Below are 13,466 nucleotides of genomic sequence, written 5' to 3'. Positions count from 1 at the left end.
ATGGAGGCAGGAATTGTAGTGTATGTGCCTTTAAGAGCCCCTGTGTACTGTAATGCCGGTAGTGGCCACTCGGGCTATATAAGCCTGTATAGTGTCTTGTATCTTTCAGTTCACCTCCAGACTTTGTTCAGTAAACACCTGTTAAACCAACTCCTGCATTCCGTGTCTCCATTAACACACGGATACAACAGTGGCGACGAATTGGAAACGGACTTACCTGCAATTCGGCAGCACCTCAAGGAGATCGATTCCTCAGACGAAGGTCGAAGAAAAAAAAAAAACTGAGTTCACCAGCTAGCCGGGCTGGTGGCAGGTACTGCACTAATCCTTCCTGGGCGGCGGGCTGGGGCTCGATTGGGTGGTTCTGCAGCGGGGCCGAGCAGCGAGTCGGAAGGCGGAGGCAAACAGAGACGGAGGGTGGAGCACTCGGGAGACGGCCGGCGCTGCAAAGCAGGTCGGCGTTCAGACCAAGCAGAGGGAGGGAAAAGTCCCAGAGAGTCCGGCGGGAACGAGTCTCCAACTATTAAAAATATCTGTGTAAATAAAAACCGCGGAGAACAGCGTTGTCAGCAGCGGCAGCGGCGGGAAAGCACGGGAGGTGCCATTTTTTTCTCGGCAGGGAAGAAAGGAAAGCGCGGGAGGCGCCATTTTTGATTTTCAGGATGCCTAAGACTGGCAATATTACTGCTTTCGATAGGGATATAGAGGATTGGACCACATATGTGGAAAGAGTGGAGGTATATTGCACAGCGAATGAAGTAGAGGATGATAAAAAAGGCATCGGTACTTCTAAATCTGATGGGCGCAAGGACATACGGGCTGTTACGAAACTTGATCACTCCAGCCAAACCGATGGACAAGAATTTTAAGGAGATTGTTGATACCCTACAGGAGCACTTAAACCCAACACCGCTGCTGATAGCGGAACGATTCAAATTCTTCAGGGGGAATCAGCACAAGAATGAAAGTAACGCTGATTACCTCACTGAATTAAGAAAGCTGTCAAAGCACTGCCAATTCAGGGCAGGACTGGCAGATTTTCTACAAGACAAATTCGTCTGCGGTCTCCTAAGTGAAGGAACACCGAAAAGGCTACTTTCTGAGAAAGATTTGACACTGGACAAGGCTTTCAGTGTGGCTGTATCATACGAAGCAGCAGCAAGAGGAGCTGCAGAAATACAGCAAAAGCCACAGGACTTCGGCACCCATGAAATGACACGGGGTTTCGAGAGATGTTATCGCTGCGGCAGATCCACCCACGACCAGAGGGACTGCTGGTTCAAGGACAAAGCATGCAGGCAATGTGGAAAGATGGGACACATTGCACGTGTATGCCGATCTGGAAACAAAAAATCCACTGACAGAAAAAAAATCAATAAGGAAAAGTACAGAAAGGTACAAATGATGACGGACAGTAGCTCCGAAGAGCGATAGCGACTCCGGAAACAAGAGACTAAGCTGTCTCAAATTACATAATGTAATTGCCAAAGAAGATTACCAGACCATTTGGGTTACCCTCACGATAGCGGGGTCCCCAGTTAAAATGGAGCTAGATACAGCATCAGCTCTGACCGTCATAAGTCGACGGGATTACGAGCGGCTATTTCCGCATATACCTTTGAAAGGCACATCCATTATCTTGAAGACATATACGGGGCAGAAAGTATACCCCAGAGGGAAAATAAGGGTGCCTGTTGTATACAATGGCAAGGAAATAGAGGTTTTATTTATACGTTCTGCAAGATGGTGGTCCACCGCTGTTGAGACATGAATGGATCAGGAAGATACGTTTAGACTGGCATTCCATTCAGGCACTGACGGTGACCAGTAAGAAAAAAAAATGATGATGACGTCATACCTGAACGATTAAAAGACATCTTGGCTAACGCCTAAGAAGTGTTTCAACAGGAACTAGGAACCTTGAAAGGCGTCACCACCTCAATAAAAGTAGAAGATGCGGCAATTCCCAAGTTTTTTAAGGCAAGGCCGGTGCCATACGCAATTCGTCCAGCGGTCGAGGCAGAGCTGGAGAATTTGGAAAAGGCAGGCGTGTTATCCAAGGTAGATTAGAGCGAGTGGGCAACACCCATCGTCCCGGTCATGAAGAAAACGTTGAATAATGATAAATCTGAAGAACAGAGAAAAATTCGCATCTGTGGGGACTTCAAGGTGACTGTAAACCCGGTCCTTCACACGGTACAGTATCCCTTCCGAGGATAGAAGATATTTTCGCCTCACTATCTGGAGGGAAACGTTTCACCAAAATTGACTTGGCACAGGCATATCTACAGATGGAGGTTGAGGAGGCCTCTAAAAAGTATCTCACGATAAACACACACAAAGGCCTGTACCAGTACAATCGACTGGTTTTCGGAGTAGCATCAGCTCCAGCTATCTGGCAAAGAGCTATGGAGCAAGTCCTGCAAGGGATTCCGGGGACTCAATGCTACCTAGACAACATCCTTGTAACAGGAGAAAACGACAACGAGCACCTTGCCAATTTGGAGCAGGTGCTCACTAGGCTAAGAGAACGGGGCCTACGAGCAAATCACCCCAAGTGCGAATTTTTCCAGAAACAAATATCATATTGTGGCCATATAATTAACGAAGAAGGGTTGCATAAGTCACCTGAAAAAATTGAAGCGGTCATAAAAGCCCCAGCACCTGAAAATGTTTCACAATTAAGGTCGTTCCTGGGATTGATAAATTACTATCATAAATTTTTACTGAACTTGTCAACTGTTCTGCACCCTCTTAACGCACTGGTACAAACGGGAGTAATTTGGAAATGGAGCGAAGACTGTAAATGTGCCTTCCATAAATGCAAAGGCTTGATCACGTCCAAGGAAGTGTTGGCTCATTACAACCCATCACTGCCAATCAGACTGGCGTGCGATGCATCCCCTTACGGCGTAGGAGCGGTATTATCGCATAGATTCCCTGATGGCTCGGAGCGGCCAATAGCTTTTGCGTCATGCTCATTGAACTCAGCTGAACGTAACTATGCCCAGATCGACAGGGAAGCACTCAGCCTGATGTGGGGAGTGAAGAAATTCAACCATTACCTACACGGAGAAAAATTTACCTTGTTGACTGACCATCAACCCCTCGTCTCCATATTCAACCCTAAAAAGGGCGTTCCCATTATGACAGCGTAAAGGCTACAGAGGTGGTCCCTTTTCCTAGGGGCACACCAATATGACATAGAATACAAAGGATCAAAACAGCATGGGAATGCTGACGGTTTATCGCGCCTACCGTTGCCAACGGTAGAAGAGGCACCTACAGTGGACCCAGTGGAGATGTTCCACTCAACCATAGTGGAATGTCTACCAGTAACAAATTCTGCCATTGAAAAGGAAACGAGAAATGACCCGACTCTCACGAGTCTACGATTTAACGGTGAAGGGATGGCCAGCACATGGCGAACCACTGTTGCCAGCATTCTCTCAAAGAAGAGAACAGCTGTCAGTGTGCCGAGGAACCTTGATGTGTGGATCCAGAGTGGTGATTCCACCCAAACTCCAGGATAAAGTGCTAAAGGAGCTTCACGAGGGGCATCTGGGTGGAGTGAAAATGAAGAACCGAGCCAGAGCGTTTGTGTGGTGGCCAGGTATCGATGGAGACATCGAAGAAATGACCAAGAGCTGTCTAGGATGCCAGAAGGTCCAAAACGCCCCACCACAAGCCCCTCTACATCCATGGGAGTGGCCCTCATCTCCATGGCAAAGGGTACATATCGACTTTGCTGGTCCATTTATGGACTCAATGTTCTTAATCGCGGTTGATGCACACTCCAAGTGGCCGGAGGTAATAAAGATGTCCTCCACCACCACGGAAAAAACCATCACAGTATTGAGGACCATATTTGCCAGGAATGGGCTGCCTGAACAGATCTGTTCTGATAATGGACCGCAATTTGTGTCCGAAGAATTCAGGAAGTTCTTAAAAAAACAATGGGGTTAAGCACTACACGTCCGCCCCATACTATCCCGCCACCAATGGATTAGCTGAAAGGTTTGTCCAGACCTTCAAGAAGGCCATAAAGGCCATGGGTAATGAAGACATAAATCTACAACATAAGGTAGATAACTTCTTGTTTGCATACAGGAATGCAACACGTGGTTACAAACCAAACTCCCGCCATGATGTTTTTCAATAGAAGACTAAGATGCCAGCTGGATTTGATCAAGCCAAACATCAGAAGGGACGTAGAGAACCGGCAATTTCAAGGCATGAATGAAAGGCCAACTAGAACCTTCCAGATAGGTCAACAAGTTTTGGCCCAGGACTACCGTACCGAGAAATGGCAGCCTGGAACTATTTGCACACGACTAGGACCGCTGATGTATACCGTGGACATTGGAGAAAGCATAATAAGGCGCCATGCTGACCAGATCATAGAGTCATCCGAAAAGGGACAACCTACACCACAACTCTATACGCCTAATGATGAAGCAGAGATACCCATAATATCTACCTCTGATCCGGTGATACTGGAACCAGATGAACCCGACACCGGCATTCAAGCCGAATCGACCTTGCCAAAAGAACCTACACCACCGAAAACTACTACACCACCGAGGCGTTATCCGGACCGAGTCAGGAAGCCTCCAGAGAGACTGACTTATAATTGATTAACTGCAGCAAATGTGTAGATTATTGTTCTTGTAAACATGTTAATTAATGATTACTTAAAATGTTATGTACTAATTGTCTAAAAGGGGAGGAATTGCAGTGTATGTACCTTTTTTAAGAGCCCCTGTGTACTGTAATACCGGTAGTGACCATTCGGGTATATAAGCCTGTATAGCGTCTTATATCTTTTAGTTCACCTCCAGACTTTGTTCAGTAAACACCTGTTAAACCAACTCCTGCATTCCGTGTCTCCATTAACACACGGATACAACAGGATAGACGGTAAATTCGGAGAAAGTGGGGGCGGATGGCAAACCCGCCTCCGTGCCCTTTTGCCAGGAGGCGGGAAGATGTGTAGCTTCGGGTCCCATCTCCTGGAGGCGGGAAAGACATTTAATCCTTTTAACTGTCTGTTAACAGGTGGTTAACAGGCAGAAAAAAGGATTAGTGCCATTTTACCTTCACAGGTGAAGGCTTCCTGACCTCGGAGAACCCCGCCGGGTTGGAGGAGATACGGAGGAGGTCTGCAGCGGTCGGAGGCACCTGGAAGTAAGATGTAGAGGTGAGTGATGGGTGCAAGTGTGCAGTGGTAAGTATGCAAGGTGAGTGATAAGTTTTAAAAAGTGTTCACTTACCTTGTTTTCTTCCTACAGTCTTCAGCCGCGGTGGATCGGGAGAGCCGACATCCTGCTTGTCAATTTTACGGACTGGCTGTTGGAACCTCCGATCCAACAGCCGTGTGAAATTTACAAATTTGAAAGGTTTGATGAGTCCTGAACACAAGGCTTCATCAAACTAAAGAGAATGTCAGTGTTTGACAGCTTCACCGAGCTGTCAAACGCTGACATTTCTTCTTTCAAGAAGTCTTGACAGCACGTCTGACGTTGACGTGCTCTGTCAGTGACTTCCTCCCTAATTGGCCTGCTGAGCCTGCAGGGCGGGCTTAACAAGGTTAATCAGGGGAAAATCCCTCTGGTTGGTTAAGCGAGGATGGAGGCGGGACATTGACACGACAAGCAGCAGTCCCGCCTCCAACTCGCCTCCATTCACAAAATCCAGCCCAGACTGTTAAAATAGATCTTGAGCAAGACTGGAAACACACACTTGTTTCCAAAAGATCATTGGATTCAGCAAAGGACCACGCACATCTGTGGGTTGTCAAATGTGAGATAATTCAACACGTCTCTCTTGGGAGAACACGATTTCAGAAATTGAGAGATACGGGAATATTAATCAGTGCAGTGGCTGTTGCTCTTTTGAGCTTGGAATTAGGTGACATTGTAACAACATGTAGATTGTTTATAAATCCAAAGAACAAGATGGCCCTCTGATTTGGCATTAATTGCTAACTATTGCCTCATATTTAGTACTGAAAAGGGTGTCGGAGTCACTCTCGAGTCTGGCGTCCCTGTGTCTGCCAGCACTCTTGTTTTCTTCCCCACCCTCTAGCATCCCCGGAGCTGACTGAGTTGCATTGGTATTTTGGAGACCTCTGTTAATCAGACCTATTTTTATTTGCATATCTGCCCAAGATGGTGGACAATGGCACTGGGAAATTAGATTTTTTTCAACTTTGCACTAATGACTACAGTATTTACACACTTGTCATTGATGCACAACTGAGATTCAATCAAAGCATTCCGTGTGTTTCACCTATGCATTCCCCTTTAACTACTCCCAAGCCTATATAAATTTCTATTTCTGTCACTTTTTTGCTGAGCAAGTTTGGCAAATTTGCGTTAATTAGTGCTAAATACTAAGATTATTTTGTACATTTGAGGAAGAGATTTAAAATTCTTTCAGTCAAGATGCATAAATAAAGTTTGGAGAGATAGTCACCCAGCCCCGTTAACAACAACTTGCTTTTATAAAGCACCTTTAACGTAGCAAAACGACCCAAGGCGCTTAACGAGTGTTATCAACTTTTTTTTTTAATTGACATTGAGCCGCAGAAGGAGATATCAGGACAGATGACCAAAAGTTTGATCAAAAAGGTAGGTTTTAAGGAACATCTTCAAGGAAGAGAGAGAGGTAGAGGCGGTGAGGTTTAGGAAGGGAATTCCAGAGCTTGCAGCCAAGGCAGTGATTAAAATTGGGGATGCACATTAGTCACTTATTCACTAAAAGTAAGCACATATTTCCAATATGTGACTATGAATTTAAACAAAACGATATTGTTTAACTCTTGCTAATTAACAGGAATTCAATAGTAAATGCAGACAAGTTAGGGAAATATTAATACTTCAACTTCACTGAATTGGAGTTGATTTGTGCACAGAAATGAGACCATCAGATGGAGGAAATGCCGGAAATCTGAGGGAAAAATTGAAAATACTGGAATCACACGGTAAACATGAAGGGCCACACTCTAAACGTTGACGTTAACCTGGCTTTTATCATCACGGGTGCTGAGGGACCTGCTGTGTTTTCAGCCTTTCCTGTTTTCATTTTAGATTTCCAGCATTTGCAGTGTACTACTTTACTTTTTGTCTATCCCATCTCCACCACTAGCTCACCCCTGCTGCCACTGAAAACTCTCATCCGCACCTTCATCACCTTCAGACTATTTTCCATGGACGTTTTGAGATCCACCCTACATAAACCAACTCATCCAGAACTCTGGCACCTGCATTCCATCCTGCACAAAGTGCCATTCATCTATCACCCTGATTTTTGCCAACCTTCAATTACACAATTTGAACTCTTGGGCAGTCAGTGTAAACTGAGGCCATTGGTGGCTTATTGAAGGCCCACGGACATTCCAGAGTTGTCTTTCCTAGCAATAAATAATTGAAAATGACACATTGCTGAACATTTTTGACCAGACTTCGTAAACTGACAGGAAGCCTTTCCAACTGAGAATGAACATTCTACTCCTGTAAACCTACATGGAAGTTAGAACAACCTGAATAACAATCAAAAAGGAATATTTGCATTGTTATGCTTTCCTGAAATTCAGCTACATCGTTATTTGTCTTCATACATCTAAGAATTGATTCCATGATCACAGTGGGGGCTGCACTCCCAGCAAGCATGGGTCAAAGAATCTGGGCTACAATATTGTAGACCTGTCCCAGGCCTTTTCTGTTTATAAGCACAACTCCCCACAGGGAGTGCAGGATCGTGAAATTGCCCCAAAGAGTAAAATAGACATGATTACATTTTTGTGTATAAAGTGTAATGGTTACAGGGTACACATTTTAATGAAATAGTGCAACTAAACTGGTCAATGGGGAGCCATTGGAGGTTGGCAAAAATCAGGGTGTTGAAGCTCAACTTGGGGCTGGGAAGGACATAGATTGTGCACAGTCAGGTTGTGCTTGAGCAAGATGGGGGGGAGGGGGGGGGAGAAATCGGGGATAGAATGCAGAGATTCTGCCAGGAGCTGAACAAGGCAGCTTTGGTCTTGCCAGCTGAGCCACACACAAAAATCTACCTCATGTACAACTTGACAAAATTAACAATCTGTGTTAACTGAAGAAATGTTGAGCTGGCATTTAATTATTCTGCTTGCTTGAAATGAACATTATGTAAGATCTGTGTTTTTATTGCTGGTGTGTTACTTGTTCCTTTTAGACCACTAAAGCACAGGAGGACCAGCCAAAGCAAGAGGTACTTGGTATAGTGGAAAGCACTGGTACTCCACTTGAGGACTCTCCTCAAAAACTACTAAAATCAGAAGTTACCTTTGTGCCAGCAGAAGGTACTAACCAGCATTTCTACTGTTCTCAGTTTGGACATTAACAACTTGTATATCTTAATATAGAATCAGTGTGTGGTGGGTGCTGAAACTTTCATTATTTTATGTTAATTAAGTGTATCTCTTTCTCCCCCCATACCCCCCTCTCTTTCGCGCCCCCCCCTTTCATAGAAACATAGAAGATAGGAGCAGGAGTAGGCCATTCAGCCCCTCTAGCCTGCTCCGCCATTCAATGCGATCAAAGTTCAGTACCTGGTCCCTGCTTTCTCCCCATACCCCTTGATCCCTTTAACCTTAAGAAATATATCCAACTCCTTCTTGAATATATTTAATGAATTGGCCTCTACTGCCTTCTGTGGTAGAGAATTCCACAGGTTCACCACTCTCTGGGTGAAGAAATTCCTCCTCATTTCTGTCCTTAGACTGTGACCCCTGGTTCTGGATTCCCCGACCATCGGGAACATCCTCCCTGCATCTAGTCTGTCCAGTCCTGCCAGAATTTTATAAGTTTCAATGAGATCCCCTCTCATTCTTCTAAACTCCAGCGAGTCCAAGCCCAATCGACCCAATCTCTCCTCATACGTCATTCCTGCCATCCCAGGTATCAGCCTGGTGAATCTTCGCTGAACTCCTTCCATGGCAAGAATATCCTTCCTCAGATAAGGCGACCAAATCTGCACACAATACTTAAGATGTGGTCTCACCAAGGCCCTGTACAACTTTAGTAAGACATCCTTGTTCTTGTACTCAAACCCTCTCGCTATGAAGGCCAACATACCATTTGCCTTCTTAACCGCCTGCTGCACCTGCATGCTTACCTTCAGCGACTGGTGCACAAGGACACCCAGATCTCGTTGCACTTCCCTTCTCCCAATCTATTGCCATTCAGATAATTGCCTTCCTGTTTTTGACACCAAAGTGGATAACCTCACATTTATCCACGTTATATTGCATCTGCCATGCTTCTGCCCAATCACCCAACTTGTCCACCTCGTCCTGTAGTTTCTCGGCATCCTCCTCACAGCACACACGGCCACCCAGCTTCGTGTCGTCTGCAAATTTGGAGATACAGGAAACTTTGTGTTATCCGGAGGCTAAATGTCCGGCAAGCTCGAGCCACCGGCAAAAATCAGGAGCCGTTTTGTTAGGTTTTTTTTCTTCTCGTGCCTTTTTTTTCAACAGTCCGGCTCTGCAAAGTCTCTGTAGCTTAGCAACAGCTTCAGAGAGACGCTTCCAAGTTACGGGCCGACTGTTTAGAAGCTGTTGCTAAGCAACAGTGTTTGTTGTCAGATACGGAGATGAAAAGCTCCGTATGCTTCAACATTAACGCTGGTGTGTCCGGCAGTTTGGAGGGAACGGCAACAGCTCGGTCCCGTCAGTGCCGGATAGCACAAAGTTTCCTGTATTACATCTAGTTCCCTTGTCTAGATCAGTAATATATATTGTGAATAGCTGGGGTCCAAGGACCAATCCCTGCGGTACCCCACTATCATTGCCTGCCACTCGGAAAAAGACCTGTTTATTCCAACTTTTTGTTTTCTATCTGCCAACCAGTTCTCTATACAAGTCAGTACCTTGCCCCCAATCCCATGTGCTTTAACTTTACACGCTAATCTCTTATGTGGGACCTTATCAAGCCTTCTGAAAGTCCAAATACACCACATCCACTGGTTCTCCCTTACCTATTTTACTAGTTACATCCTCAAAAAATTCCAGTAGATTAGTCAAGCACGATTTACCTTTTGTAAATCCATGTTGGCTTTGTCCGATCCTGTCACTGTTTTCCAAGTGCTCTGCTATTACATCTTTTATGATGGACTCTAGCATTTTCCCCACTACTGATGTCAGGCTTACCGGTCTGTAATTCCCCGTTTTCTCTCTACCACCTTTTTTGAATAGTGGGGTAACATTAGCTACCCTCCAATCCATGGGTACTGTTCCAGATTCCATCGAATGTTGGAAGATGATCAGCAATGCATCTACAATTTCTAGGGCCACTTCCTCAAGTACCCTAGGATGTAGATTATCAGGCCCTGGGGATTTATCGGCCTTCAATCCCATCAATTTCCCTAACACCATTTCCCTACAAATACTGATTTCTTTCAAGTGATTAAGAAGGCCAATGGAATGTTGGCTTTCATTGCTAGGGGGATAGAATATAAAAATAGGTATTGCTTCAGTTGTACAAGGCATTGGTGAGACCGCACCTGGAATACTGCATACAGTTTTGGTGTCCATACTTAAGAAAAGACATACTTGCTCTCGAGTCAGTACAAAGAAGGTTCACTCGGTTAATCCCGGGGATGAGGGGATGGACATATGAGGAGAGGTTGAGTAGATTGGGACTCTACTCATTGGAGTTCAGAAGAATGAGAGGCGATCTTATTGAAACATGTAAGATTGTGAAGGGATTGGATCGGGTGGATGCGGGGAGGATGTTCCCGATGATGGGTGAAACTAGAACTAGGGGGCATAGCCTTAGAATAAGGGGCTGCTCTTTCAAACCTGAGATGAGGAGGAACTACTTCACTCAGAGGGTGGTAGGTCCATGGAATATGCTGCCCCAAAAAGCTGTAGAAGCTACATCATTACATAAATTTAAAACAGAAATAGACAGTTTCCTAGAAGTAAAGGGAATTAAGGGTTACGGGGAGCGGGCAGGAATTTGGACATGAGTCTAGGTTCGGATCGGACATGGCCCTGTGGGTAGCGGAGCGGGCCCAGGGGCCGTGTAGCCTGATCCTGCTCCTATTTCATGTGTCTAATTCTGTTAGATTCAGGAGATGGTTCTGTGATTGTAGATTGGTGGTTAGGATCAGATCAGCCATGATCTTATTGAATGGCGGAGCAGGCTCGAGGGGCCGATTGGCCTACTGCTGCTCCTATTTCTTATGTTCTTATGTTCTTTCAGTTCCTCCCTTTCATCAGACCCTATGTTCCCCGACATTTCCGGGAGGTTATTTGTGTCCTCCTTTGTGAAGACAGAACCGAAATATGTATTTAATTGGTCCGCCATTTCTTTGTTCCCCATTATAAATTCCCCTGATTCTAACTGCAAGGGACCTACGCTTGACTTCACCAATCTTTTTCTCTTCACATATCTATAAAAGCTTTTACAGTCAGTTTTTATGTTCCCTGCAAGCTTACTCTCATATTCTGTTTTCCCTTTCTTAATTAGTCCCTTTGTCCTCCTTTGTTGAATCCTAAACTGCTCCCAATCCCCTGGATTACTGCTTTTTTTGGCCAATTTATATGTCCTCTCCTTGGATCTTATGCTATCCCTAATTTCCCTCATTAGCCACAGTTGAGTCACCTTTTTTGTTTTATTTTTATGCCAAACTGGGATGAACAAATTCTGTAGTTCATCCATGCGGTCTTTGAATGTTTGCCATTGCCTAGCCACCATTAACCCTTTGAGTGACATTCCCCAATCAATCCTACCCAATTCGTACCTCAGACCATCGTAGTTTCCTTTATTTAAATTCAGGACCTTAGTCTCTGTCAACTACTTCATTCTCCATCTTAATGAAGAATTCGATCATATTATGATCGCTCCAACCCAAGGGGCCTCGTACAACAAGATTGCTAATTAATCCTTTCTCGTTACATAATACCCAGTCTAACATGGCCTGATCGTTGGTTGGTTCTTCGACATATTGGTCCAGGAAACCATCCCGTTAACACTCCAGGATTCCTCCTCCATAGTATTGTTACTAATTTGGTTAGCCCAATCTATATGTAGATTAAAGTCACCCATGATGACTGCTGTGCCCTTTTTGCACGCTTCTCTAATTTCCCTTTTAATGCCATTCCCAACCTCCGCATTTTTGGAGGTCTATATACCACTCCCACTAACGTTTTCTGCCCCTTGGTATTTCTCAGTTCTACCCATACAGATTCTACATCATCAGAGCTAATATCCTTCCTTACAATTGTGTTAATCCCTTCTTTAACCAGTAATGCTATCCCACCTCCCTTTCCTTTTTGCCTATCTTTCCTGAATATTGAATACCCCTGGATGTTGAGTTCCCAGCCTTCGCCACCCTGGAGCCATGTTTCCGTAATCCCAATCAAATCATATTCGTTTACCTCTATTTGCGCAGCTAATTCATCCACCTTTTTACAAATGCTTTTGCGCCCCCCCTCTCTTTCGCGCGCCCCCCCCCTCTCGCTCACCCGCCCCCCCCCCCCCTCTCTCTAGCGCTGCTTGTGGTTGGTTAAATGATGTGCTCTTTTATTCTAACAGGAAGGTTATACCATGTAGCAGGCAATCTACTACCCTGGATCACTGGAGGCTAATTGTTCTCTCACAGGTCAATTGGATATCAGACTGGCTTTTTGTACTTTTTTGTAAGGGTACCATTAGAAAGTATGTTCCGTTAATGGAGAATTTTCTCTGTACACTGGAAATAATTGGCGCCCTATTTATTTTTATTTAGTGTGACAGAAATGAACACCTGTGACACCTAAAGTGAAATGGTCACGTGTCTGTTCTTAAGTTGTGTTGATGTGAAGCATGTTTCATAATTCCAGTATGAAGTGACGCCCACCTATTTTTTTTTTGTTGTACAGCAGAAAAGCAAATGATTGCGCGTGACCCTAGCTTGATGGACCATGGTCAGTCAAATCCTGAAGATACAGACTTGTACAGCACTCGAAGTTAAGGGTCCTGAAGACTGCAGACATTTACAATATGCTTTCTGGTGTTTTAAAGTGTCTTTGTTGGTAGTGGAATAAATTTGTAAATCCCGAATCGTTAATGGCCACCATTTATGCTAATGTGTGTGAACTTACTTTATTATACAGTGCCTATTTATTTATATCTCTGATAATGTGTTGATTATAAACTTATCTCCTGTTAAAATTTTACACATTCAATTGACACATTTAATAAATTGTTGTTTCTGTCTATACCACATTGTTTAATCGTATGTTACATCTATAAAATAAATAGAGTAACTGCAGGGATGCCATGTAGACCCTTGTCCCTGGGAATGCATAAGGAGATCAGGTTCTGGTGAGAGCTAAATGGGATTATTTTGTTTTAGTAGCACTTTCTCCTTTTCCCACCAAACTCAAATATTATTCAGAGGGCATGAAGCTACATTTTGAGGAGGGAGAAATTCTT

At 44.5% G+C, this 13,466-nt stretch overlaps 1 protein-coding gene across 6 annotated transcripts in view; it reads left to right on the top strand.

Moving 5' to 3' along the window:
* The window catches only part of LOC147124940 (MICOS complex subunit MIC27-like), a 99,107-nt gene extending 85,853 nt beyond the window's left edge, over positions 1-13,254 (top strand). For 3 of the 6 annotated variants that reach the window (XM_085994978.1, XM_085994950.1, XM_085994968.1), the window contains exons 8-9: positions 8,215-8,341; positions 12,911-13,254. In XM_085994978.1, coding sequence (XP_085851104.1) covers positions 8,215-8,341; positions 12,911-13,002 — 219 coding nt within the window. In that variant the 3' untranslated portion in view covers positions 13,003-13,254. The remainder of the gene's footprint in view (positions 1-8,214; positions 8,342-12,910) is intronic. The other 3 variants (XM_085994993.1, XM_085994985.1, XM_085994959.1) reach the window with 3 other exon arrangements.
* The last annotated feature ends 212 nt before the right edge of the window (positions 13,255-13,466 follow it).

This window comes from Somniosus microcephalus, chromosome 1 (genome assembly GCF_052327205.1).
Source record: "Somniosus microcephalus isolate GS21.2 chromosome 1, FLI_Smic_1.0, whole genome shotgun sequence".
In the NCBI taxonomy this organism is placed as follows: Eukaryota; Metazoa; Chordata; class Chondrichthyes; order Squaliformes; family Somniosidae; genus Somniosus; species Somniosus microcephalus.
Note: the sequence above shows the minus strand (reverse complement) of the source record. Positions and strands in the feature narration are given on the sequence as shown.